We start from the raw sequence: 27,616 nt of genomic DNA, 5'->3' as shown, positions 1-27,616 counted from the left end.
AGTTTTGCAGGTTGAGGGCCTTGGGCCAGGATCTTTTCTGGGGTGCAAACACACCCTGGAGAGCTGCACCATCCTGCGTGGTGCTACACGGAGGCATCAGCTTGAGGCCAGCACCTTGTGGCCCCGCTCCCTGCACACCAGGGGCCAAATCCTGTTGCTCTGAGGCAGGGGGAAGGAGGCAAAGCCCTGTGGGGTTGCCTCCATCATCGCACCGCTGACAAAAGCGATGTTTTCCCTGGTAGCAGGAGAACTTTTCTCGCCGACCCGAGCTGTGTCTGTGTACCGCTGCGGATTTTGTTGGAAATTCAGCCTTGGGGCTAATACTGGTAAGCTCCGGGCAGCTCTGTTCTTAGCATTCCGCTTGGTTTCCTCCTTAGCTCAGCACTTTTGGGAGCAATTACACAATTATTTATTTATTTACGTTATTTGTTCTTTTAATTACGTTTGTTCTGCCATTAGGAATATTTGTGGAAAATGTCAAACACCTGCTGTAGAAATGTTAGTTGGATGAGGTGACGCGTTCTCCTTCCATGTCAGAAAGTGGTGTGAGTTAAAACTAGGGAATAAGGTGTTAATAGTCCATAGAATAACCCCTGGACACTTTGGTCCTCACAATGAATTTGAATGCTAATTAGCATTTAAAGCAACATAAGGCTTTTCTGCCAGCCTGATGTGATCTTGACTAATTGGATCGCAAACGGTTTCAAGAAGCAGAGCTCAGATTTGGACTGAACTCGGAAGATGTGTGAAATCGGAAAACACTGGAAATAATTATTTTCTGTTTGAAACTGAGGCATTTACTTGCACGTAAATCAGCTGTTCCTTGAGCTGCGCAGCCCTGTCCTGGCTGATAGCACAGGTAAGGGGCGGTTGCTGTTCCTGTGCTCTCAGAAAGGGCTGGGCACCTTTTCCATGTCCACCCGCACCACCAGAAATGCCGATGCTCTCATGAGCCCCTTGCTGCCCAACAGGGGTAAGGGAAGCCAACCGCTTGGGCTGCTTCAGTAAAATTACCTGATCTGGCAAGCAATAGGGGTGCACCAGCTAGATTGTGTTCGTGCCTACGCAGCTGGTCCCACTTCCATTTCTATAAAGAAGTGAAAGGGGCGTGTTTCATGTGTTGTGGTCTTGAACTTGACCCGCAGGCACACATGGGAGAAGCAGGGGCAGAGCCGTGCCCCTGCAGCAGCGGGGAAAGGGCTGGCAGTGCTGTCCCTTCGGCACCGATGTCGCTTCCCTGGATTCATCTGTTCCGGAACCTTTTGGATACTGTGAGCTCCACTCATCCCACAGATGAAGAGATCTTCAGCTCCTAACTTGGCTGGAAACTTCCCCCGGGAGCCTGAAGTCACCTCAGGTAATGTCTTCACGTGCCTCCTTTCCCCACCTCCTCTGCCCTCCTCCACGCACGCTGACATCGCTGCGATTGTGCCTCGGGGCTGAGCAGCACGAGAGCCTCTTTTGCTGATAAGCTATTAAACACTGGGAATCTAATTACTAATACAGCCCTAACTTCGGTCCATTTGCAGAGCTTTGTTATCAAACTATGCCTTCCAAAACAAACGTGCTAATTAGTCACACTGGAAATAGGATGGAAATAATAGCCCATTATTCTAAAACTGTGCTATTTATGCCACAACAAGATCGGTCCTTTGCAGAGAGAAATGCTGAGCGCACGTTATTGCCTGGCTTAGTGCTTTGGAGCTGGGGAAAGATGTGGAAGATGACGAATGGCTCGGTGGTGATGAAGCGAGATGCAGACCAAACGGGGCTGGGAGTTTTTTTTTTCCCCTGGGACTCTCCGGGCGGTGAAGGAGGAGTTTGTTGGCAGGGGAGCTGGAGAGTTGCTCACCGGGGCTGTGGTTTGTTCCTAATATTTACCATCATCATCCTGACCATTCCTGTCTCACCTACATGTACTGTTTAGTGGCACGAGCTCCATTTCAGTAGAGTATCAGATGCAGGATGTAAAGACAGACGCAGGGTATGCCTACACTGGAGGTGAGCTGGTCAAATCCACTGATACTTATTTCAACTCCAGACCATTTTTTTGTGTGTGTGAACTGTTTCCATCTGACAGAGTTCAGCTCTTCATCCTTTTCCAGAAAGGTTTGTTTTTATTTCGGCAGGCTCTTTCTGTGCCTGTTTCCTGGGTGCTTTGCAGGGAACTGCTCGCTGCTCCCCGTGTTATACATCAACACTTCAAGCCAGTGTAGGAGATGAAAGGGGATTACTGCGTGTGTCCAGCTCTCACTGGTACTTTGCATAACAGCGCCTGGTGCCCGTGATGATGGAAAAGGCGGATTATAAAATGACACCAGCCTTTCAATAGAAGAGACCAAAAAACACGAGCTAAGGGCCTTAAAACCACATTAAACAAAGCAGCGTGATGCTGTTTCCCTTTTCCTTCTTAACTGCACAATGAAAGAAAAATCCCCATCTCCCACAGACAGATAAACCCTGGTGTGACTGTGGCTGCAGGACTGAGGTGCGTAATCCTGGAGCTCGGTGCAGGCACGTTCAGAGGGGCTTGGACCAGGACAGAAGCTCTCTGAAGGGGTTTTCTCTTTCACGGAGTCCACACTTCGTAACCACTTTTCATAATTCAGTGATTACAGCCAGTATGTTTATTTACATAAGCAGGGGCTGTAATTACATTCTAATTAAAATGTGTAATTAGCTAATTAGGATCCATAATGTGGATTAAAAACTAGTACGAGTGTGAGCTTGGAGGCAGATGGTGTCAGCCACGCTGGCCGTGGCTTTGTCCCTCCGGAGGGCAGGGACCCCAGCCCCCGCACACCGCCAGGATGCGAGCACTGAGGAGTGATGCCGCTGGCGGGGGGAAGCATTGAAACGGCCTTTTTTCCCCCAAGACGACCTCAACTTAGTGGTCTCTTACCTGGACAGCCAAGAGGAGTGTTTGCTGCTGCTGGAGACACCCTGATGGTGCTGAGCGAGGAACAGCCGCGCTGAGCACTGAGGGGTTTGCAGGACCGCTGTCAGGTTAACCATGCAGAGAACATGGAAGCTCCCCTCGAGTGCATGGAGTTAATTTTATCGAGAGTTCAGCAGGCTCTAATGAGAACTGGAAGAGCTATCCGTGTTTACAGGTGGATAACCTTCTGGCAGGACATTGATTGTGAGGAGATTTTAGACCTCACGGACCCAAAGCCCTGCCGAAGATGGATCCCCAGGGAAGCACGCAGGAAGGGATCTGCAAACCTAACACTCCTCTCCTCAGGCCTTCAGAAAGAGCCAGAATGGGCAAACTCTGCTCCTTTGGCACGGACTGCAGGGAGCAGAGCCTGCAGCAGGCCGGGTGGCTGCGGCTAAAGCTGTGTCCCATGGGTGCTGCTGTGAGCGCCCGCTGCCCTCGCAGGTGCTGCAGAGGGGGAGAAGGCGAGGGCAGGGCCAGGGGTTCGGGGAAAGCATCTGCTGCGACTGCAGCCTGCGACAGCTGATGGAGATCTCGCTGCCCCTTGCTCCTCTGTGCTCCCAGGGGAAAGGAGAAGCTAATGGGGTGGAAGGACTGCCAGAAGGCTGGGGGCTCTGCAGGTCAGGCAGATGCTGTCCTTGCTGCTGTGTTTGCTCAGGCTGCAGAGATCCCTGCAGGGCAGCATGTAGGCTGCGGAGCTGGGGAAATAGCTGCCTGCTTTCAAAAGCATGCAAGTGGTGGTGCGAGCAGAGCTCCTCGCCCTGAGCCAGGTTCCCCAGCACCCTGGGGCTGCAGGAACGAGCAGCGCGTGCAGGCAGTGCTCACTGCAGGCATCCTTCACCTGGCCCTCCTTCGCTCCCAGTAGCTCCAGTTCAAGGGGTGCTCTTGGTGCTCCTCCTGCTCCCATAGCTCCCTGCAAATGGCACCTTGTGGATGGGGCTGGGACATCTCCTCGCAGAAAAGGTGAAGGCTGTAGAGCTCTTGAACCAGCCACCAGTACCACGTAGCGTCGCAGTACTGAACCCCAACATGCACTCAGCCTGCAGGTAGTAATGACAAAAGTCGACATGCTCTTGGTAGCAAGAAAAAGCCTTTAGCAAAATTACACTGAACAAACACAGAGGAAAACATATGTGCAGCATCTGCCCCTGGTGCTGAGCAGTTGTCGGTGGTCTCGGTGTGGGAACGGCCCTCTGCCCCACGGGCATCCTGCACCGCAGGGCCACACACCTTCCCCTGCTCTCTTCCCGTATTTCCCTGGTTTCAAGGCCCCCAAGCCCATAGCAAGCTTGTTTCTTCTTTTTGTTCATTATTCAAAATGCATTTTGATTTAATTCTTCTGTTTTGCTGCTTTAGGCGTTAAAATACAGCTCTCAGGGGGTTCCTGGATGCTAAACAGGCTTTGAAATCGCACGCTTTGGTTTTGGTGTGTGGCTCAGCAAGGATTATTGGCCTCAAAGCTTGTGCACTGCTCGAGCAATGGAGCAACCTGCAGACCCCCCAGTGCACATGGGGGTGTGGGGGGCTCCTGTTCAGACTTCCAAAAGTCCCCTCCAGCTGGCTGCTGAGCTGCCCAGAGCTGCCTCTTGTGCCAGGGGTTTGCATCCACCTCTAACCACGGAAGGGGGGAATTGAGGATGTGTGATGAGTAAAGAATCGAGCAACAACAGGGAAGAACCTGGAGATGGAGGCTTGCAGCTGCTGCTGCTGTAGGATTTGTCTTTACTGTTGCTCAGATTTCATAGAATCACAGAATCATAGATTTCAGCCCTTTCTGCTCAGGGTGTGTGCGCTGTTGAAGGAAACGGGCTGAAATTCACACCGACGAACCAGGGTGGAAAACTCAATGTGCTGGAGAGGGCTGGACTCTGATGAAATACAATTAGTAGTTGTGTAATTGCACTGAACAAATCTGACCCAAAAGGAGGGCTTTCAAAGCAGATTTAACGTACGGTGTCAGAGACCAGGCATATAATTTATCAGATTACTGCCCTCAGAGTTAGTGAAGGGCATCTCTTCCACCACTGGAGCAACAGCAGGGAAAGCAGAGCCAGGATGGATGTTTTAAATGAGTAATAAATGCTCCCTCCCTTCCCTGAGCAATTGAGCTTCAGAAGGAAATTAAGCTATTTACAATTCCTGATCAAATCCGGGAGATGATTTCGGTTGGAGAAAAGGAAAGCTCATGTATTTAGTGAGTAATGGTAATGTTTGCAGTAAGTGAGGGGCTCTCAGCGGGTAAGAATAGAAGCGCAGTGGGCTGTGAAAAGTTGCATCAAGGAAGGTGGTCCCAGGAGAATGAGGAGATGTTAATAGACTTGAAACCTCATTGGCATAATGGGTCATTCATATCGAAGACGGTGAATTCAACCTGGAACGGGAGGGGGGAACGGGCTCCCCGAAGCTGAGCTTGTTTGGATGGGTGAAATGAAGGCTGAGAGGAGAAATGATTGCAGGCTATAAATGCACTTAGAAGGAGAACAAACTGAAAAGAGGGAGGAAAAACTCCTTAAAGGAAAAAGCTGTGCTGCAAGTGCACTCCAGTATGAAGCCCGTGAAATCCAGGACGTTTCGAACCTGCAGAACCCTCAGGCTCTGCAGCAGCTTGCTAACAGGAGTCTTGGGAGCCAGCAATCCAACAATTTTAAGATGTTGTTTGATAAAGGCATTAAGAGCATATGTTGATGAGCAGAGATGAGGCAGGGCTGCACATGGACGTGCAGAAGGTGCTTTTCAGTCGAGCACTTCTGGAAGACGGTCCTGGGCTGACGAGGACATAAGCAAGGTGCATCGGGAACGTTTTTCCACCCCCGGGTCTGTATTTTTGTCCCTAAGCCAGACATTTCTGCAGCCCCAGAGGCAATCTATTGTAAGCCTTGCCTCCTCTCAGTGCCAATAACCCGTGCAGTGTCACACTCCGAAAAGCACATAGAGGGAAGGCTGTTTTCAGCTACCATCAGGGTGAAAGGCACGCCATGCAGGCAGGTGCCCATGGTCCTGCAGCATGCCAAGTGCCTGCATTACAGCTTGCACAGGGAAATGAGAAAAAATGAGATAACAATGTAAATGCACTCCTAGTACCTGCAGGCTGTATGTTCAAGGATGCTTTTAGGATCCAGATAAGTACATCTGACTGTTTAGCTGTCCTCTGATGGAATAATAGCATGTGTCCAACTGCACTCTGCTGTCCTGCTCCCTCGTGGTGCTTAGTGCCGTCTTATGAAAGGGTTTATTAGCTAAACTTCAACCCGGCCATAGTGTTCTTGATTGCTCTTAGAAAGCTGCTCTGTAGGGAACTGTCACACGTCTGCGTGTCTTCTTCTGCAAACCTCGGCAGGGCACAATGTGAGATTTATTTGCATTCTTCCCGGGTGCACCTCAGGCTGGCCGGTGTCACTGCATGGCAGCGGCACCAGCCACAAATCCCAGGCACTGCTGCTGATCCTGCCCGCCTCGACCACCTTACCTTGGTGCCTGCCTCCTGCTGGAGCTGCAGCCCCACCAGTTCCCTCCTGCTCCGCACGGCCCCGGGTGGCAGCAAGGTGTGCTCCCTGCAGCTCCAGCTCTGGCGGGGGGGCCTCGGGGTAAAAGGCATTGTGCGTGAGAGTTTTGAGAATTCCTGCACATGAACACGGATGTTGACATGTTTCACTCTGCTCTTAAATTCATTTTGTTCCCTGCTGGATCTCCGTGGGTCCCCAGCAACGTGTAAGGGCAGGGTCAGACTGCAAAGCAACCAATCGAAATGTTTGGAGATGGAGAAGAATGAACATAATATTAATTGCTCCTTAACAATTATTCTACTTTGATTCTTCTCTGAGAAGAAATCCCTCAGGGCGTGTTTGCACCAGAACATGATACAGCTAATGAAACCATTTCAGCCCTGACATCTGTAAATTCTGCATTTATTGGGTGATGGATGAGGATCCAGGGCCCAACCGTGTTCCCTGCTGTGTGGGAGGGTGGACAGGCACTCACAGGCCCTGCGGGTTGTTGTCCCTTATCTGGTGACTGCTGGGACGGGGAAGGAGCCCCCGTTTGGGGCACCAGCAGGGCAGGCACAGCTCCTGCCCCCTGCCCCGGCACCAGGAAGGTGCTGCAGAGGGCTGCCTCCGAGTTGTCTCCATTCGCTTCATGCGGTGCCAGCTGCTCTTTAAATAAATGATCCTAGCAGGTTATTACGGGAGTTTCTCCCTTCAATTCCTTCCACAGAGAAACTCATTTTGATGAAATTGCCTTCCCCCAGCTCTGCAATCACCAGCAGCACATAGCCCCAGGGAGGAGGCTCACAGGCAGGGGCGATGCCTGAGGCTGCCCCGGCACCAGGGACGTCTCCTGGTGACAACAGGGCTGGCACAAGGGGACCAGGGGGCTCAGTGGCATGGCATGGGGCAGCCACCCCAAAATATCTTGTCTCCAGCTTCCAGGGGGTGAGGCCATGCATGCTGCATAGCCTGAATGCTGCATCTTCCCAACCTGGTGTCTGGGGAGGCTGTGATGCCCCTTCCTCTCCTTCAGCCTCCAAAAACAGGTTACAGAGCCAGGACCAGAGGGCAGGGTGGTCCAGAGCAGGAACCAGCAGCTCTGAGAGGCATCGTGTGCTCTCTTTCTGTGGACCAGCCTTTCCCTGCTGGTTTCAGCCTTAAGAAATTATTTTACACAGGACTTTATTCACTGTCTTTTGGGATGAGCACTCCGACAACAGAGGATGTGGAATAAATCATTGCAATGAACAATACGGTGACAACGTGTCAAGTTTAGAGTAACAACTTTTTATTCCAAGGAAATGTCCAAATAGGACTGGACATTTATATGAAATATGGAGAGATGTGTGCTTCCATTAGACAGGGTAAACGCATACAAGATATAAACTATCTTCCTTCGTGTCACTACACCCCACTGCCTGGGGTTAAAAAGAGTCTTACTGAATAATTTCCCGTTATGAGGTTTGGGATATTGGCCTCTCCTGGAGACGAGACGCAGGGCGAGATGAATGATTTAGTCAGATCTGCTCTGGCAGGTCTTATTTCTTACGGTGACACGAGTGCGACGTTTTGCAAGTCTGAGATTAAACTCTGCCACGACTGTAACAGCCGGTCTAGGGCCAGCCGCTTTACCCTCCTTCCGGGGACTTGCAGACAGATGAAGTACGCTGCGTGCCCTCAGGGCATCAGGGCAGAGCTGCACCCCGTGCACCCAGCTGGGGTGACGATGCTCGAGTCCAAGGGCATGGGGTTGGCACCCAGGCCCCGGTCCCTTCGCACACCACAGCCCAAACCCTTGACCTGGAGCCCCTCCGTATGTGGTGCCATCAGCTTCAACAGGGCTTCCTTGCTGAAGCTGGTGGCAGAGCACGGAGAGCTTGGCCAGGAGCCCAGTGCACAAAGCTGTCCTCGCCGAGATGCTGCCCCCACCTGCAAGGGTGCTTGAACCCCGTAGATGCCCAGTGATCCTGCTGCTAAACCCCCCTAAAGATGGTAATAGGTGGGGAGGGGGAAAAGGAGGTGAAAAGGGGTTAGGAAACACGTTGGGGGAGGGAGGGTGTTGGGGGGGCTACTGTTGATTTTTAATTTTATTTATTTTTTTGACCACAGCATCACTGCTGGGAAGCCACAATCAGAACATCCAGGATTCATTATCCGTGATGAGATTTGGCAGGCTGCTACCAGGATTAGGTAGGTTTTAGGCTGGTGCTTTTGGCCATTTCTCTCATTATGGGCTTACAGCAGCTGCCTTATCTCACTGAGAGGCACTTTTATTAGAGAGGGGACTTGAGGGAGAAAGAGAAGGAATGAGGTAAGGAAGGAAATGATCCAACAAGAGGCTCAGGCAAGGCGATGGCCTGAGCTGGTGGCCACATCGCCTTGTTTGCTCTCCCCAGAGAGCCCAGGGGAGCTGAGGACCCAGCCCTGGCCAGGGTGGAGGCAACCCCAGGATTTTGCCAGCTTCCCTCTAAACAACACCAAGCACCCGCAGGTGGGGGCTGCTTTTTTTTTATCTTAGGTCTCTAAAGAGCCAGAGCAGGACGGTGGGAATCAGGAGATAAAGCTGTAACGCTCTTCTCCTTCCTACCTTCACATGCGTGTGCCAGTGTTTGATTTTGAAAGCTCTCTCGTTTTAGTCACTACTTTCTTATTGCAGGTAGGCAGAATTGATAGAAATATTGATCTTCTTTTAATGAGTTTTAAGTGCGGAAAAGACGCGTGACTCAGAGCAGCGAGGCAGCACGGGCTGAGATGTGCCTCGGCTTTGATACCTGCTCCTGAGGCACCGTTTTGGAGCTGGCTCTCACCCTCTTCCCACACTGGCACTCGCTTCTTGAGCTTCTTCCCTTTTGGTGTGTGCAGGGAAGGTGTTTGCCCTTTGGGACCGCTGGCCGGCCGCTCACAGCCCAGATCCTCGTCCAGCTCCTGCAAGGGTCGGTGCTGGGTTGGGTGTGGGGTGCGCAGAGAGGGGACGATGGAGCAGCTCCTGCAGCACCTCCGTGAGCCCCCAACCCAGGCACCCTCAGCACAGGGGGCTCAGCAGCTCCTGGGCGGCTGCCTCAGCCTTCCCAGCGGGCTCCCCAGTCCTCCAGCACCATCTACAGTCCTCAGTGCAGCGAGGAGATGCTCCGGAGCCACCAGGTAGGGCCCAGCAGCTCCCAGGAAAGAGGCAGGGCTGATTTGGGGGCCCCGTGGGGTCCTGACCACTTGGCTTTCTGTTCCCCGCCGCAGGGCAGCAGCTGCAGGGGCCGCCAGGTTCCCCCACCAAGCCTCAGCCCGAACCTGCGAGGCGGGGCTGTCATGGAATATTCATGGGAGTTTCCTCGAGGAAATGGCATTAAAAATTCATCGATCTTTTGAGTAACACGCCATCAGCTGTGTCTTCTGGGCTGGAGAAGCGTGTAAACAAGAAGGGGCCTTTGCTTGTTTGTTTTCATGACACAGCTGTTCCAGGCTGCTCCGGCTGCCTTTTGGTTTTCAGACGGGCTGAAAGTGGTGCTCAGTCTCCTCTCTCCTGGAGGAGAAGGTGGGGTTTGAATTACTTAATTGGAGATGGTTTTACTGTTATTTCTGGGGGGGTGTAGCCAGCTGGAGAAGCAGCACGGCTGGAGGGACGGGGCCATGCAGGGTACCGGGCACTGGGGCTCTTTGCAGGACCCCGGGAGCTGCCGACGGGCTGAGCCCACAGCTCGCGGCCTGGGGCTGATTTCCATGAGGAATTTTGTGCTCTCGTTGGGGCGCCGGGAACAGGACGAGCTCTGCAGCAGAGGCTGGCACTGCTGGTCGGAAGGAGGCCCTGTGCCCTCTTCCTGCGGGGCGCAGCCGGCGTCTGTCAGCAGCAAGAAATTGAGCAGAGAAAGGAGCTGAGCGGGGAGCTGCGGGCCGACCTTTGCTGCTCTCGGATATTCCAGCTGGAGAACCCGGCACCTGGGGAGCTGGGGCTGCTTCCCTGCAGGTCTCACTGCAGCCCTGTCGGGCACGGAGGGGCTCGCCGAGTGAGGGGGGCTCCGGCCCCCCCAGCACCTGTGTGAAGCAGCCTGCGGAGACAAAGCTGCACCTGGCGGCAGGCACCTGGCGTGAGATGTGGGGCCGATACGGAGCACCTGCGGGCCGTCTTTTCTGATTTTTTCCTAGCTTAAAACAATTTGCTGCCCAAGGTCTGCTCTCATAAAGGTAGCCGTTAAGGGGGGGCTTGGTCCCAGGTCTACCCGTGCCTTGGTGCCCACCACTGCAGCCCTCTGCTAGTGTCCAGGGGCTGCTGCTGCTCTTCAGTGTCTCTTGTGTACAGGTGAGCAAAGCGAGGCGGGGAGAGGAGGGACGGCAGGTGGAAGGTGGGGCTGGGGCAGCCCAGCAGCTGCTGGGGTTGCTCAGACAGAGCTGGGGAGGGAGGCGGTGGGGAGCCAGGGACAAGGGGCTGGGAGCTGGGTTTGTGCCGAGGGAAACCCGAGCGGCTCAGCAGAGACATTCTGCTCTCTGGCATGGTGAGCAGCGCTTCCTCTCGGCCCCCCCTGCCTCAAATGAAGCTGTTCCCTTCCAGGAGTCTGGTCTGCCACTGACCTGTGCCCTGCTCCTCTCCGTAGGGGCCGGCTGAGGCTGAAAGCTGTCCCCAAAACCTGCCTGGCATCGGGGACACGGCACAGAGCCAGGAGAGCCTGACGGCAGAGCTGAGGGAAGCAAGGACAGGGACGTCCCCAGGACACGGTGAGCCAATTACAGACTTGGGGAGCAAGGGGGGCCCCCAGATCCTGACCTTCCACAGAATCCATGGCCATAGGTCATCCCCTCGTGGCACTGGGGGCACAGGGTCGGGAGGGCCCCAGGAACAGGGCCACAGTGACCTGAGAACCTTGCCAGGGGCTTGGTGGTGCCATGAGGGATGGATGAGACCGTGTCCATCCCCTCCCTTTGTTTCTTGAAGATTCTGCTGAGGTATCTCTCAGAAGTCTCTGCACCGTCTGGAGGCTGCTGCTGCTTCTGGGGGCCGTGGTGCTGCTGGCGGGGCTGGCGGCGGGGGCTTGGCTGCTGGGTCAGTGCCTGTGCCGGGACGGTGCTGCCTGTGGGTGCCCAGCGCCCCTACCAGGGCAGCATAGGGCCCTTCCCACTGCCATGGACCCTTGGGGGCTGCCCGGCCCTGCAGTCTCACCCCTGCTCTCCCCTCTCCTTCCTGAAGCGAGGCACCTCAAGATGCCACCGCCGGACCAGGGCTTCGCCCCGCCACAGGAGCCGGGTGCGATCCCGGAGTGTGCTGAGGGTGAAGAGGACGAGCCTGTGGTCCGTGGGGCTCCTGGCAGAGGTTTTCATTCCCCCCCACCCCTGGCAAGCCCAGCAGGAGCAGAAAAGATACTGTTCAATAATGAATTTGTCCTGCTGACCCAGTAGCTCATTTCAGCTGCATGCTGCAATCGTTTCGCTTGGTTTTTAAATCCTGCTCTATTGGCCTCAGTGTCTTTCAGAATCAACTCAGACAGCTCGCTGCTGGAAGCGCGGGTGCGAGGCCGTCCCGGCTGGCTGCTGGCCTGCCACGAGCGCTGGTGGCTCAGGCTGGGCACCCAGCTCTGCCGGCACCTCGGGGCGCTCCGGTGGGCAGGGGCTGGGGGCTCGGGGTGCTGAGCAGGGCTGGGGGGAGCTGTGGGAGTTGGCTGCAGCCACCTGGGCACCTTCCTGGCCATGGGACAGGGAGGGTGGTGGCACCACGGCTGCTATAGGGCAGGAACCACTCCTGGGAAGGTTCCTGGGATGGTTGTGGTTGCTCCTGCAGGATGACCCACCAGAAGGGAGTGAACCTGACGGACGTCAGGGTGAAGGACGCTCAGGAGTTCATCCAGCTCAGACCCGGCCAGGAAGGCAGCCTGGAAGACATGTGGCAGGTCAGGTACGGGCAGGCCTGGGCTACGGCAGGCTTTGCTGGAGGCACAAAAATACCTTTTTGGGCTTAAGATGGGCAGAAAACCGTGCTGACTTTGCCCAACGAGCAGCCCCGTCGGGGACTGCTGCAGCTCCCCAGGCACTCTGCAGTTTTCTGATCAGAGGTTTGCCCTGCGCAGGAGCACCTGCGAGTCGGGACGGATCGTGGCTCTGAAGTGCTCAGGTCAGTGCCTCCCTCTCCTCGTGAGTCCCCAGGATCTCCACCCGCATCCATCCCTCTCCCCTCCGTCCCGTCCCTCACGGCTGCCTTGCAGAGTGCGGGCTGCACCGCGGGGCCCTGCGGGTGGTCGGGGGCATGGATGCAGCCCCTGGGCGCTGGCCCTGGCAGGTGAGCGTGCGCCACGGCTCCCGGCACCACTGCGGAGGCTCTGTGCTGGCGCCCAGCTGGATCGTGACGGCGGCGCACTGCGTGCACAGGTAGCGGGGAGCTGGGTGCCCGTCCTCATCCCAGGCCTTGTGCAGGGAGCCCTGGGGTGAGGGCCAGGCGCTGTGGTGCTGTTACCCGTGGTGCTCAGTTACAGGCGGCTGCACGCCTCCGGCTGGCTGGTGGGTGCCGGTGTTGCTCGTGGCTCCATCGAGCAGGAGGCTGGGGTACCGGTGGAGAAGGTTATTTACCACCCGCTCTATAACGGCAGCAGCCTTGACTATGACATTGCTCTGATGAAGCTCCGCATCCCCCTGAATTTCTCTGGTAAGATGCTGTTGTGGCCTCCCCCCACTTGCAGTTTGTCTGGACCTGCAATGAAGAAGTGGCTGGAAAGTGGCCTGCTCTGACCCTGCCCTTTGGGAGAAGCTGCTTAAGAGGGTCCCCAGCCTCTCTGGGCACCTGGAGGCAGCATGCCCAGCAGCACAATGCTCCCAGCTGTGCCTGGGAAGGTGGCTGTGGGAGCTGAGGCCTCCAGGGGCCTGGTCCAAGGGTGTTTCACCTCCATTTGTGGGGCTGAGCAGCTCTGCAGGCTGAGTTCTGCAGGCTGGCAGCTCCACAGCCTCGGCTGCGCCTGCACTGCATGGCCCCGCTGTCCCGGGGCTCACCACGTCCCCTTCCCAGCAGATGCCATCTGTGCCGTGTGTCTGCCACCCTCCCACCGCGACCTCTTCCAGGGCACCCCCTGTTGGGTCTCAGGCTGGGGCTACACCAGACCAGACCAAGGTAGGTGCCCGGCTTGTCCCTGTCCCTCGGTGCTGACCTGCAGCTTTCCCTGCTCCCCACTGAGGTGCAGCCCTTTCCATGCCGTGCCTGGTCCTGCACTGCTCCCCTCCTGTAGCCTGCACCCCCCCTTCAGCAGCCCCATTAATCCCATAAGACCCCCATCTTCCTCCTGACCCTTCAGCTACAGTGCCGTGCTCTTCCCTGACTGCTTCCTGGAGATCTCGTTTCCCTCCTGGTTTCTTCCCTCCGCAGCACAGCTAACGGAGACTCTGCAGGAAGCTCTGGTTCCCCTAATTAGTACCAGGAGGTGCAACAGCTCGTGCATGTACAAAGGAGAGCTCACGGCCAGGATGCTGTGTGCCGGCTACCCGCAGGGGAAAATAGATGCGTGCCAGGTAACGGGAGGGAGCAACTGGTGCTGTGGGGTGTGCGCAGCCAGAGTGGAAATGAGCAGAAGCGTTACATCCCTGTTGTGCTCCAGTCCTTGCTGTCTTGCAGGGGGACAGCGGGGGCCCCCTGGTTTGCCAGGACGAACTCACGTGGCGCTTGGTAGGTGTAGTGAGCTGGGGCCAGGGCTGTGCCGAGCCCAACCACCCCGGGGTTTACACCAACGTGGCTCAGCTTCTGCCGTGGATTTATCGCACCACAGAGGTAAGCTGGGGCAGGTGAAGGTGTGTGTTCAGCCTGACCCGCAGCCAGGCACGTGGCATAGGAAAATCCAGGTGCTAGCATCCTGTTTTTAGCTTTACCTGTTACTACCCCACGCTCGCTCTTGATGCATGACCTCTGGGCTGACCTCCCACCCCACAGCATAGTACCAATTCTTTATTTTTCCTTTTTATTTTCTTATTGTTAGATCTACTAGAAGCAATGCAAGCTGAGACGTCACAGAGCAACATCTTGCCCCTTCCGAAGGTCCAGCTTCATACTGTGTTACTGTAACCACAAGAGAATCAGTCTCCCCAGGCAACACCAGAAAACAGGGCCAGTATAAATAGTTTATTAAAGAAAATAGCATATTACATTTTTGTGAATAATCCACGTGAGAGAAGTGGCGTTTTTCAAAATATCAATTTTTTGTTTTCCTATTTATAAAAAGGGCAAGGGCTCCCAGGAGATGCAAGCGTCATGGGAACATTCTCAACCCCCAAATGAATTACTTAAAGTAGTGAAAGGGGGGAAAAAAAAAGGAAAAGCTAGAGTGACAGTCAGAGTTTGGATCAATGTTTGCCTTCGTTTTTCCATTCTCACAGGCTGGACTTGGTGTAAATGGGAACTTGACTGCACCAGCCCGCTCCGCGTGCTTATACCCCTTCAGGCCAGAAACAAGCAGTCTCCCTGCCCCCAGACCTGGCTGTTCCTGCCTGACCCAGCACCCAGAACAGCCATGAGGTTCTGCTGTGATTCGGGTGCAATGTAAAATTTGGGTGCAGTGTGAAAGCCAGCTGTAATTTTGGTATCCCCCAAAATGCTCAGGAATGTAAAGAGAAGTCAGACAAAAGTCCAAACGAAAAGGATACAATGACTGGTAACATTAAAATGTGTAGCTCTATGATCTAAGCTTTTGTAAGCAGGTCATGACATGCTTACAAACCATTACATAGCAGGAAATATTCTGTGTGCAGCAAGGGGCACATCTTGGCCTCTGGGCTACATTTCAACAACTGCTATTGATGAGGTTTCCAACTAAAATAAAGGTATGTTTCTTGAAGTCTCAAACAGCCTTTGTAACTTCAAGCATTATCTTCTAAGTGCACACTTAATTCCTTTTAATTCCCTTCTTGTATTTACTAGCATTTATATCATTCTTAAAATACAGTAAGGTTACTATCAAAAAGACAATAGATGCCAGACCTACTTAATTCATACACAAATCAAAAGTTAAAGGAAGGAGCTGAACTGGCTTCCACAGCTGGAAAAGTCGGATGGAAAACTTTGAATTCAGTTGTAAGATAGTTCCCATGAGAAGTAAAGCCATGAGGAATTTTGCCGGTTGTGCAAAACACTCGGCCTCAGTAAACATTTCACTTGGAACAGGGTTTCCTCTTCCCCCCAATAAAATTTTCACTTTGTTGACATCTGCTGTTCAGGGAAACATGAACAAAACAGGTGGGTAAGAGCAAAATTTGGCACTTCAGCATTCTTAGAAGGACACCAAAAGCTACCACTGCTTGTGAGTTTTATATGTAATTTGCAGGGACAGAAGAGGTAAGACACAAAGGGGGTACACGTCCCCTGCTGTAAAACTGCATAGGTAAGATTCACAAGTGAGAAATAACAATCCCTCTACGGGACCCTTAAGCAAGCAAGCTTGAGATGACATTGTACAGCACCTTGCATGAGAGGCCCACCTGCCAGCAGTGCTCAGTCTCACAAGGAGTTTGGATAAAGGACTTACTTGCCTATGCTGGGCTTACAAGAAGATGAAATCCAAGAAGATGGAATTTAGCAAACATCACAAAAAGCATCTCTTCTTCACCAGGACCGTATACCCATCAGCTCCTAAAGCAAAACTACGATCTGGGTGTAACACCTTCAGGGAGCAGGGCAAGAAGTTGAATTTTCAAGCCCAAACTCCACGTGTGTAGCAGATAAAGCAGCTGCAGTTAGTGCCCACGTGTTACCCACCTTTGATTTCCTGTTCTCAGACTCATAGAGCCATCCCATGGGCCCTGCTGACAGTGAGCTAGGAATTTTTTCTCCTCCCTTAGTCAAGCCTCCAGGAAGCACACACCTAATGCTAAGCTTTTTGTAGTCCAGTACAAGAAGGATCAAATCCAAAAAATTATTAAGATTCTCAGTTCATTCTTGCTTTATCAGAAGATCAACATGTAGGAGCAAACAGTTACTTGATTTTGGCCAGTGCTGCTGCTCTTCTTTCCGTGTTCTGGAACAAGGCTCGTATCAGACTCTTCACTTCAGCTGGGGAGAATTCAGCTGCAAGAGGCCCCTTCCCATCTGCCCATCTACAAGGAAGAAAGATCTTCATTTAATAAAACTGCATGGAAACTTCACGTTGAAACAAGCCTTAGAGCATTCACAACAAACCACTGCAGTTCTCCCACTCCTGTGATGACTGAATGGTTCAAGTAAAATTAAAAGCATAAAGCATTTATAGGCATGCTACAGTAGTAAATCTAGAAGCAAAACAAATCTAGTTAGCAGCCTATTAGCTTCATGCAACTTAGGTCCAGAATTATTTAATTAGGCACGAAAAGCAACAGGTTTTAAGGTGTTTTTTGCACTTAGTACAAACTTTGCAGTTTAGAGGACAGTATGTCTCCTTGTCGTTCAGATGTACATGTGAAGCGAGTGTGCACAAGAAACATCTAGCTTCTGACAACTCATGACAACTAAAGTAATAGGAGTCATAATGCAAATCCTCATGTATAATTCAGATGAATACCCCTTGCAAGTTAAAAGACCTAAGAAACGGTCTCTAGAAACTGAAGACCAATTACGTGGAATGATAGCTGCAGTTGCAAGGCACAGCTAACATCAAAAGCAGTGGGCAAAATGCCTGGCTACTTAGCGTCGCATACTTCTGAGTTTAGAGACGTCAAGGGGGGATGTATAATTGCTCTGCGGTTGGCTCTCCCAGGGCACTTTTTTTTTTTTTTTTTACCATTGCTTTTTCACCTGCAGGAGACAGCTGAATATATGACCAGTGAAATAGACTACAAACACACAGCCAAAATATGGCACTAGGAGCAGCTATCTGATCCTTATTAAAAGTGATTCTCCTTCATTTGAAAAGGCTCTTCTAAATGTGGTGCCCTGCTGGTATCAGACCGCTTCCCAGCTCCCTGTTTAGCAGGTGAAGAACTAACTGACAAGGAAGACACTCACTGATCTACTATTTCTTGGAGGTTAGCTTGCAGGATGATCATCAGCTCTTTGAATGTCATCCATTTCTGCACGTAGACTGGAACTTCCTCTTGATATTTCTTGTTTTTGTCCTCTTCAGGTAGGGGGGTGAAAACCTGGGGTCCTTCCTCTACCATGATCCTACAGAGGGAGTACAACCTATCTGCATCTTCTGCAGAGATATCCTAGAATTGAAAAAATGTAAACAAAAAGAGCAGTTAGATGTGTCTTTGGGGTGCCAAGCAGTAAATGAAATGAAATTTTTCTTTTTTTTTAAATGGGACTGTGTGTGTGAAGATGAAAAGCAGTGGTTTGGATTGCATTTGACATTCTCAAGCTAATATAACTGATTTCACGAATAGCTATTTCATCAAGTTCTCTGCAACTGCTTCAGAACAAGGGTTCTGCTTCTGAACTGCGCATCTTGGTGCACTAACAAGGATTTCACTGTGAGGCAGAGGGGTTATGAGGAAGGTCTGGAGCAGTTTATAAGGAAAGCGCTCAGGTAACGCCAGCACAATGATGAAAGCAAAGCTTTTTGGCAGGCATGGCATAAGCAAGTGCCCTAGCTATTAAAGGAAAAGAGGCCACCCAATTCACAGTAGGGGGGGCTCTTCAGGATGTAGACTACAACTGGCTCCCCTGAAACCTCAATTTGGAAAGAATTTCTAGAGGTCACACACGCTAGCTGTTAGCACCACCCCTACGCCTGGCGTGTCCACCTTGTGCAGTTACCTCTAGGGCAGCAATCCTAGTGACAATCTCTGAGAGCGCTGTGTTCAGTAAGGTCCCCATGGCCTTGCAGTATATGTTCACTGGAAGGACATCTTGCCAAACTTTCCCCAGTCTTTTCAACTGATGCAATACCTGGAAGACAACAGCTGTACATTCTCTACGTGTTATCAAGAAGTACATTAAGAAAAGCACAAAATGATAAGGTGAGCGCACGTGGACAGAAAAGTTTTACAGAAGCAGAAGGCTATGACTTCATCCTGCTACCACATAAAGCAGACCTTCTTGGAAAAAAATGCCACAATTTCAGTTTGCATTATGGCTCGTGGATCTTTCCCTTGAAAAATGAAATACCCTAGATATGCACTATAAACAAAAGTTCAAGATTAGGAAACTATGTCATCTTGGAGCATGCGGACTTGAACTCAGCATTCTACACAATGAGACACAGCCCGGGGGGAAAAAAAGCATGCCAGAAAATTCATCTTCTGCAAAGTTTCACTCTGCAGAAACAGCGCACAGTTCTCAGGACTAATATTGCATACTGTACCTTTCCAAGGACAACATCTACAGACAACAGCATATTTGACTTTGTTTGCCTTGCTTACCTGCCTTATTGCTTTGTTTGCTGCAGAGTAATTTTCCTCATCATCCATATTAGAAAAATTCCTGGCACTTGACAGCCTCTCCAGGATTTCTCCTTTCTGCACTCGCATCTGGGCCAGAAAACACTCCATTCCTTTAGAAGCAAAAACAACCAGAGAGAAGCAATTAAGCAATTATTAAATTTGCTCTGCCTATGCCAATTTAGAGACTGTAAGTGCTGAATAATAAACTTATTATTTTGGGCCAATTTAACCAAGCTCGGTCACGTACTTAATAAGCTTTTGCACAGCATGGATTGCTACAGCACTTTTGAAAAAGAGCTGAGTAGCAGAATTAACTATAGATGACAGGCTAACATTAAACTAGTACAAGCTTATCTATCTCAGAGTTTCCCTCCATAAAATACCGAAAGGTAAAATTACCAAGTCTCCTAAAACCAGGTACCAGATCTACAAAAGTAGCCGCTCCGTCACACAGGATGTTTGTCAAGCGGTATCGGAACTGGTGTCCCATGGTGAGCAAGTGGTGAGCAATATACATGCAGTTGTTGTGATGAATAGCTGCTAGCTGCGGGAGTTTCTGAAGGTTTTCTCTGTCATACGAAGGAGGAAGAAGAAATTTATGCATTTAGACCTGACCCCGTTAGAAAACTGTCATATGTACACTAAACAGCCCATCTGTCCTAGCTGTTGCTGTAAATAACTGAAAGGAATGCTTGGTAAAGCCATCAGTTGGAAAAGAAGTATTTAAACTCCTCCCACATCCACACAAGAGCTTACATACACAAAGGAAGTTCTATGGCTAGTGAAATGGAACCTTGGCATTCCAGCTGCGTGTTGTACTCACATTGGTTGTTTCTAACAACCAATTTTCAAACAGGAAGATTCTTTTTTACAGCATAACAGTGAGGAAAAGAGAGAAGGCCTTTTCAGTAATACTTCAGTGTTCTTTGACACAATTGTATACTTTAAATCTTCACTGGTGCTCTTTATTACAGGAAAAGCATCGTGAACAATCTTAAAGGCTAACCCCTGTCAATGCCAAGGATGAGGACTCTGTTCTAGTTACCTAAGCATCACTCTAGTAAATGGATGGATAAGACAGTTTACAAAACTCAGTTATGTTCTAGAGATGCAACTTCAGCTCGTGTTTCCTGTGTTCCCACATACACAAGGGCCATCAGGCACAGAACCAATTTCATTCACATCAAGGAAACACTAAAAACTATCCCCTTGGTCACAAGACTGCCAACTCAGAAACTCTCAGGCAAATATTTTGCAGCAGGTACAATTTAATAATGCATTAGGAGCACCAGCTTTTTCCCACTGGAGGAAGCCCTTAGTAATCTTTGGCTGTGGTGGACAAACAGGGAAAGCGGGGCTATTCCAATCGCACTGCTGTGTCTCCAAACAGGCCCTAAGTAATGCACATACATACACTTACTTGTGGTATGTTGGTACTACGTCGTAAAACAGCTGGAATATATTCCGTACGGAGTAGAAGAGCTGTATACAGCTACAAAGAAAATAAGGTTCGTGTTAGTTTGTCTGTGGAATTAATATCTTGTCTGCCAAGCGACTCTCAAGTCTTTCTTAAAAAAGGTTTTATTAGTGGTAAAGCATGTTTTTCTTACTGAACAAGGGATAAATTGTCAAGATCAATTACAGCAATGTCAATAAAAGCAGCATCCTGGAAAATTCACAAAGGCTTCTCACAAAAGCTGTGATGACCTTGTAAGTTCAGCGTGGAAGAGATGAACTTCAAGCCACATGTCAGAACAGAGATTACGAAACCCTGCAAACAAAGGGAACAGTGTCCTTTCTCCCAATAGGTATGCATAAGTAGTCAGCCCTCTTTCTGCCACAGTACAGTGAAAGGCATTCAGTACCTAGGAAACTCTCCCTCCTCAGGGTTGTGGTCTCCGGTTTTTAAAACTGACTCTATGTAGGTTCTCAGAATGTTTAATTGTTTTCTCTGAAGAGCCCTGCCAGATGTAGAGCTGGAGTTTTTTGCTTTCATCCAGCACGTGAAAAAAGAAAGCAAGAACTCTCCTCAGAATAGGTGCCATAACTTATCATTTGGATGGAACAAAAGATACGTTTTTTTATCTTTCTAAATAATTGAAACACACGATAAAATATAAAAATGAACACAGCAGTAGAGTTTCTTCCAACTAAAAGACTGAAGCCATGAGCTGCCTTGTGCAGCCTAGGGATTCACCGCGTTTTCACTGCTGCAGTAGCTACAATATGGCAAAACCCACCTGAATGCTCCATCAGAACATAAGCCTCAAACACTGCTTAACAAGATTATTGCAGGGAACATATTCAGCAGCTGCTCCTGCTGTACCAGTCTACCGCACAAACCCAGGGAGCAGCCTCCAGCCAAAACACAGTGTAACTTTAATGATTCATTCTAATTTTTAAGTATCTTCAGCTCTTTTATATTTCTTTTACTCAATTAACGGATGCTTAGAATTGCCAAAGGCAATAAATATCTGACTCCCAGGAATTACCCGCTGATATATAATTCCTACCACTGATCTGTGCTGGCTGTAGCCTCCAACAGCGTCTGATAAGCCAGTTCCATCAGCTTCTCCACCGATGAACTGATGCGGCATGTGGGCAAAGAGAACGTGTACTGGCTCAGTTTGGTCTCATTCTCCAAATTCACCATCTCCTTAGGAAGTTGATTAGATGTTTTTTGCATTTTTAAGTGATCTCCTGACCCAGGATCAGGAAGCTTTGGTAGGGCTACACACGAATCAGGGGTGATCTAAGGGAAAACAAAAGAAAGGCAGAACATTATTTGCAGCCCACGGAAAAGAGGCTGTGGATGACTACAAAATATTGATTTAAGACTCAAGATTAATACAAAGCTGCAGAGGTCCCCTAAGACCCTTGGAGGTCTCATGGCTTATGAACTACACAGCAGACCACGAAGCAATCTATACGGTGTTTCATGCCTAGAAGCAAGGTCTGTAAGTGATCCTCTAAATTTTCTTACGCTTATGATACTAGCCAGAAAAGCCTACAAAAGTAAGCTTCAAACATGTTAAGTAACATCTTGGTAGTGAAATAACCCGCTTGAGCACTATTAAAAACAACTTCAACACCGTTGTTTGCCAAAAGCACCAAATAATCACAAGTAATCAGTGCTCTACAAAACAAACAAACAAACGAAAAACCCTCAACTGTCCTAGACAAGCCTTCTTCACCTGCTACACTATTTTTCCACATAGGAAAACAAGATATTGCAACAACAGGCACCTTTACGGTATTGTGTATTTCTGAGGTCATCAAGTTTCTGGCTGCCACAATCACATCTTGACATTTCTTATTGGCGAAGTGGGAATTGACGTTACGAGCGTATTTCAGTAAATCGGTCGTGTCTCCTTTCAAAAACTGCATGTTCTTCAGGGCTTTTTCAAATTCCTCTGTGGATTTAATCACCTGAGAAAGGCAGACACATTCTACATTGATACTTGTGAATTGCCAGTTATAATCTCCTAAAATCCAAGAGCAAAATTAAAGCTGGGTATAAATTCCTCCACTCAGTTGAAGGCAAAAGACGAAATTAAGTTTTAGAGGGAACTATCTAACAGTTCTACAGCAATCTTTTGGAAGAAGCTGGCTCAGTTGGAGGCCATGATTGTACAATAATACAGTCCTCTAGCTGCAAGTTTGTTTCCTGACTTTGCTGGCAACCTAATTCAAAAATCAGAGGAGCAAGATGATTAGATTTCATTACGCTGGGCTACTTGGGGCAAAGGGACTGGGGGGTTTGCCCTATGATCGCTGCTGTTTCAAACAGCTGCCTCTCCAGGAAAAGTATCTTTTGGCATTCTTCACTAGTAAAGATATCACTATTATTAAGATTTTTAAAGTTAAGTTTTTTTAAAGTTTTAAGTTTTTTAAAAAGTGGCCTACACAAGAAACCCGTGATCATTAGACAATTAAAAAAAAACAAAGTCAAACACAGTAGTTCATTCACAGGAAGCCAGAGATCCCGCATCAGCATGTAAAAGACCTCTTCAGCCTCTTACAGAGGCTCACACAAGAGCCTTATGCCACACACCTGAGAACCTCCAAGTCTTAGTTAAATTTGGCCTGAGGTCCTTGGATCAGAGACCCTGCACCCTTAATAGGACAGGAAAAACAAGCCACGGTTTACCTGAGATAAATAACACAGTTCTAGATTAGCAAAAGACACCTTTCTGATGAGGTTGGCCATGTGGCATTTCAACTATATAAATTCGAAAGTATTTCACGCCTACCTCTATATACTGCTCTAGTTTGCTACTGTTGGTTGGGATTGAATTCACTAGGCAGTTCTGAATGAGGCAGTCTGACAACTCTTCCCATATCATATCACCCAGCAGTTCTGCCAGTGTCACTCTGCACTCCTTCTTGTCTTCCACACGCTGCTCAACTGGCACATCTGAATTCAAGAGAACAGAAATGGATTTTAATATACCTGCTTCCTGGACACGACCCTCCACCATTTCACTCAGTCCTTCCTGTCAAAAAAGCATCTTTCAACTGTTCCATAATTTTATAAAGGAGATGTTCTTCATATCCAAACCATGTGCTGTGACTGTGGAACAACCTCCATCCCGATCAAAAGACAACTGAATTTATGGTTAAACTGAGCCCACTTTCCCAGTAATTCCAAAGGGAGGGACTACCTACTCAGCAAGTATTTGTGGAGAACTTCAAGAATGAACTTGATCTTGTCAAAAACCTCCACAGGAGAGGAATGATCCAAGTTAGGATCTTCACACCTAAAACGTAGGATGACCACATCCGACAGTTCTTCTGTGAATGGCTGAAGAGATGGGTATGAAATCAGCGGCTTGAGGATGTATTTCAGCAACAACTGGCCTAAGATATGAAAAAAAAAAAGATATTTTCCTACAGCAGGAGTTTGTTCCAGTGAGGCCGAACTGGCAGTATTTTGGATGCACAGATTCTTCAAGTGAAGTGGAAGAAGCACTGTCTAGACTAGCTGTGTCAGAGAACATTCATGACGTAAAACGCTGGCTTTGGTTTCACTACAGACCACTTGACTCCTATAAAACACATATGGAGGCCTAACAAATTGCTGCATAGTTGAATGTAAAATGAACAATTACAAAGCCAGAAGTATGAAATCCTGTCCTAGCATCTGTCATGCTTCCTGATTACTTCTTGTCGACACCTGAGAACGGAAAAGCCCAGAAGCTGACTAAAACCAACAGTCTTGGTCTTTGTAGATAAGGAAGCTTTAACTGGAAAAGCCCTTTAAACCCTTTAATCAGACCATGAAACCACAAAGCCACAGATCAAAACAGTATACTAGAATAACCTGACAGGAAAAGATAAATAATTCTGGGCAGTTTCATATTGTAAAAACCAGAGGATTCACCTCATGCTCAGTGGGAAACACAAGGCAACCGACGAAGACGTCTCCCAATGTACGACTAAAGTGAACTGGATCGCAATATCCATCCTACAACAAGCCTAAACTGATATCCACTCAGGCTGCAACAGCTATGTGGATCCAAGGTCTGTCTTACCGAAAATTTTAAGCTTGGTGCGCAGTTCTCCTAGGACAGCAAATGCCTGCAGCACAGAAGCAACAGGCGGGCCAGCAATCTCTTCCTCTTTTGATGGCAGTGTGCATAAGTGCAATTCTGAATGCATCACTGACTCCAGGCTGCTACTTTCTAGAGAAAAGGAAGAAACATCTCTGTGTTAGAATGTGGTCTGAGATACAGCAGATCTGAGAACCTACCACATTCCTCAGCTGGCAGCTAAAGCGATATGCTACCTCTCCTCATTTACACAAAACAAAGTTCCTATAAAAGAGCATCAGAAGAGTACCAAATACCTTGTGTTTCAGTACAGGACAAATCTGCAGAATTCTTATTTCAGTTGCCATGAAATTGACGTTTAGTGACAATCACCCCCCTTGTCCCCACTGTAAGCCAAATCTGATCAAAGGAAAAGTTTGTTTTAATGAAGACACCAACATACAAATTCTAGAGCAGCTGCAACAAAAGTAGCAGCCAAAAACCTATCAGAGAAGATAAAGTATTCTTACAACTACCCTAGTAGGATAATATATACAGTCAGAATAAAAACTTTGGAAATCTCTCCTTAAACCAACCTTAATTCAACAATATTACAGTATCTCCTAACTTGTAGGTGCTTGAAACCAGACTTATTTGAAGTAGCAAAGCAAAAACAGTGCAACAAACTAGAATTGCGGGCACCTTTTGAAGGAGGAAGCTTCCATACAGCCAACTTCTGCCATTCTTCTCCTAGATGATAGAGCATATTTTGTGTCTGCACTGTGAGCTCTGTGCCTAGTGCCTTCAGGATCTTCAGCTCAAAGCCCTTGCGGGATTCCAGCATTTTCAGGCTGCTTCGTGCCTGGCAGTAAAGGTCAAACACAAAACATGGGTAACTGTTGCCCCTGCTACTGAAAAGGATCTTGTGAAATTTATTGAAAGTATTTATCAACAATTTTGCCACACGCTTACGAAGTCATTACCTTTTCCAGTTGTTGAGCTGCTACAACATACTTCTTCTCCAACAATGCAGTGTTGTACTCTTTAATAGCTGTATCAAACTGCAACAATCAAACAGGATCATATGTAACAGTGTATCTATTAGACTACATAATTTTAAACAACACGAGTAGACACAAGTTACCGTTAGTTATTGAAAAGAGAAGCCCCGAATAAAGCCACGAACTGAGCAGCAACCACCACTTAATGATTTTAAGATGCACATGCCTTCCTCACCTCTTGTAGCTTTTTCAGAATACTCAAAACCAGTGTGTCTCGCTCCAGCTGCTGCTTCAATTCAGTAAATTCAGCAACAGCGACGTTTAGGTCTCTTTGAACCTAAAATAAGAAATTTTTCATCAGACATCTGCCAAACATTAATAGATTTCCTCTTAAAAGTGACAACAAGATATAAAGTATTTCTGTTAATAGAGTACTTTGGTGAGAAAGACGAAAGACTCAATGTTAACAACATATCTGCTCTAGCATTTGATGACTTTGTCTTCGGTTTCTATGGCCTTCCATTTTAATCCCTGTTAGAAAGATCCTTATAATTTCCCTACTGGAAACTCATCCATGCTGGTTTCTTTTTTTATTACATTACACGCTTTGTCAAGGCATTGGAAGGAAACTCAGTATCAAAAGGCTATCAAAAGGAGTTGAGTTTTCTTTTAACACAGCCATTTTAAATGCAGGATCACTTGAAGTGAGCCGAAAGCTAACTCAATTGACAACGTTACAGAACCCCAGATCATGGGAAACACTTGGCTTTAGGGTCTCCAAAGGCAGAACTAACTCCAGCAAAGTGAACATCACTTGGCTGGTACCAGAACCTCACACATAGTGCTGGTAAGGTATGACCCAGAAGCTAGATATTGAAACTTTTTTTTTTTTAACCTGGTTTAGTTAACATGATTTTGTGTGTGTGTGTTTAACTGCTGTTGTTTATTACCTTTTATTTACATTAGATTGGTTTTCATTACATTATTAACACATCATGCTTTTCTGTGAAGAACACCACATGGCACTCCTTCAAGTCACGTTGGAATCAATCAAAGCAGCACAAAAGCAGAGAGGATCCAGCCGGTAGGGCCTGCTCACATTCTCCTCAATGGCTCAGTGAATATGTGCTGCCATGTGCCATGATTTGGGTGGTGCACATCAGTGCCCTCTCTGCCCCAAATCCCCGCGGGACCAACACTCAGCCTGTCTGTCACTGCATCACACCCTACCGCGATGCAACCAGGCGGATCCTTCTCTCTCCTCTGGAGACGTGCGACACACTTCTCCAAGGGCACAACAAGCAAACTACAACTAACAACCCCTTAATTATTCTCAGGCACACCCCAGACGGGACGTAAACCCATGCCATCATTTTTTTGGGGTGATGCCATCCACAGCCTTCAGGCCCGTGTCCTCCATCCCTGTCCCCCCTGCACACAGCAGGCGAGGACCCGCAGGTGCGTGGTGGGACTGGAAGAAGCTGCCAGCAGCCGGGGAAGCCCAGCAGGTCCCACCTGCTCCTCGATGCCGGCCCTGAGCAGCTCGATGCTGCCGGACAGCCCGTCCACCTGCGACACCAGCTCCTCGGCGCTCTGCGCGCTGGGCAGGAACTCGCTGTACTTGCTGGTGATGGCGGAGCACACCTCTCCCTGCGGGGGCACACGGGGCAAAGTCACCGCCCGGCCAAGCCCTGTCAGGGATCCTCGAGACCCCCAATTCCTCCCCCAGAACCCTTAATTCCTCCCCCCAAGACCCTTAATTCCTCCCCCTGGCCTCTCTTGTCCTCCCCTTGGACCTCCAATTCCTCCCCCCAGGGCCCCCAGGTCCTCCCCGCCAGCCCCTCACGGCCACCCCATTCCCCCTCCCGGGACCCCCCAATTCCTCCCTCACGGCCCTGCCATGGACCCCCAAATCCCCCCCGGGACCCCCAAATCCCCCCCCGGGACCCCCAATCCTCCCCTTGGGACCCCCAATTCCCCCTGCGGGACTCCCAATTCCAACCCCCGGGACCCCCAATTCCTCTCCCCCGGCTACTCCCGGCCCTCCTCAGCCCCTCCCGCCCCCCCCCCCCCCCCCCGGGACCCCCAATTCCTCCCTCACGACCTCCCCCGGCCCCCCCCGCCCCCCCCCCCCCCCCCCCCATATCCCCCAAATTCCTCCCCCCGGCCCCCTCCCGGCCCCCCGGCGCCCCGAGCCGCGCCTTGAGCTCCTCCACCCGCCGGGAGAGCCGCCCGATGCGGGTGCCCAGCCCCTCCTTGTCCAGGCGGCCCGAGTGCGCCAGCACCGCCGCCACCAGCGAGCCCGCGGGAGCCGCCATGGTCCCGCGGCCCGCGCGGCACCACGGGAAGGCGGCGCTA

The 27,616-nt window shown here is 49.8% G+C and overlaps 2 protein-coding genes across 2 annotated transcripts; one reads left to right on the top strand and one right to left on the bottom strand.

Moving 5' to 3' along the window:
* The first annotated feature begins 842 nt into the window (after positions 1-842).
* Positions 843-14,492, top strand: TMPRSS5 (transmembrane serine protease 5). Its single transcript, XM_066981391.1, has 16 exons — positions 843-1,357; positions 8,533-8,613; positions 9,286-9,564; positions 9,655-10,711; positions 11,004-11,124; positions 11,342-11,449; positions 11,594-11,716; positions 11,867-12,002; positions 12,182-12,295; positions 12,468-12,511; positions 12,603-12,765; positions 12,864-13,072; positions 13,148-13,498; positions 13,751-13,893; positions 13,997-14,149; positions 14,355-14,492. The coding sequence occupies exons 7-16, from the start codon at positions 11,608-11,610 to the stop codon at positions 14,361-14,363; spliced, it is 1,431 nt and encodes a 476-aa protein (XP_066837492.1). The 5' UTR covers positions 843-1,357; positions 8,533-8,613; positions 9,286-9,564; positions 9,655-10,711; positions 11,004-11,124; positions 11,342-11,449; positions 11,594-11,607; the 3' UTR covers positions 14,364-14,492.
* Positions 14,483-27,616, bottom strand: ZW10 (zw10 kinetochore protein). The gene is made up of 16 exons (XM_066981154.1): positions 27,460-27,616; positions 26,774-26,908; positions 25,494-25,595; positions 25,241-25,318; positions 24,960-25,119; positions 24,261-24,410; positions 23,395-23,586; positions 22,980-23,143; positions 21,973-22,155; positions 21,240-21,478; positions 20,147-20,218; positions 19,126-19,295; positions 18,706-18,836; positions 18,101-18,232; positions 17,348-17,550; positions 14,483-16,464 (listed from the first exon to the last, which is right to left on the bottom strand). The coding sequence occupies exons 1-16, from the start codon at positions 27,574-27,576 to the stop codon at positions 16,344-16,346; spliced, it is 2,349 nt and encodes a 782-aa protein (XP_066837255.1). The 5' UTR covers positions 27,577-27,616; the 3' UTR covers positions 14,483-16,343.

The sequence above is a fragment of the Anser cygnoides genome, chromosome 21 (assembly GCF_040182565.1).
Source record: "Anser cygnoides isolate HZ-2024a breed goose chromosome 21, Taihu_goose_T2T_genome, whole genome shotgun sequence".
In the NCBI taxonomy this organism is placed as follows: domain Eukaryota; kingdom Metazoa; phylum Chordata; class Aves; order Anseriformes; family Anatidae; genus Anser; species Anser cygnoides.
This window is presented reverse-complemented; position numbering and strand designations above follow the sequence as displayed.

Bases quoted from the DNA above. Each gene is read 5' to 3' on its own strand.
- ZW10 (XM_066981154.1), bottom strand. From the start codon at position 27,576: ATGGCGGCTCCCGCGGGCTCGCTGGTGGCGGCGGTGCTGGCGCACTCG. The intron at 21,479-21,972 runs GTGCCTGTTGTT...GTTTTCCCTTAG, and splicing joins AAATACACAATACCGTAAAG to ATCACCCCTGATTCGTGTGT. The intron at 18,837-19,125 runs GTAATTTTACCT...TTGCTTCTAAAG, and splicing joins ACCTGGTTTTAGGAGACTTG to GAATGGAGTGTTTTCTGGCC.
- TMPRSS5 (XM_066981391.1), top strand. From the start codon at position 11,608: ATGCCACCGCCGGACCAGGGCTTCGCCCCGCCACAGGAGCCGGGTGCG. The intron at 12,296-12,467 runs GTACGGGCAGGC...TGCCCTGCGCAG, and splicing joins GAAGACATGTGGCAGGTCAG to GAGCACCTGCGAGTCGGGAC. The intron at 13,499-13,750 runs GTAGGTGCCCGG...TTCCCTCCGCAG, and splicing joins CTACACCAGACCAGACCAAG to CACAGCTAACGGAGACTCTG.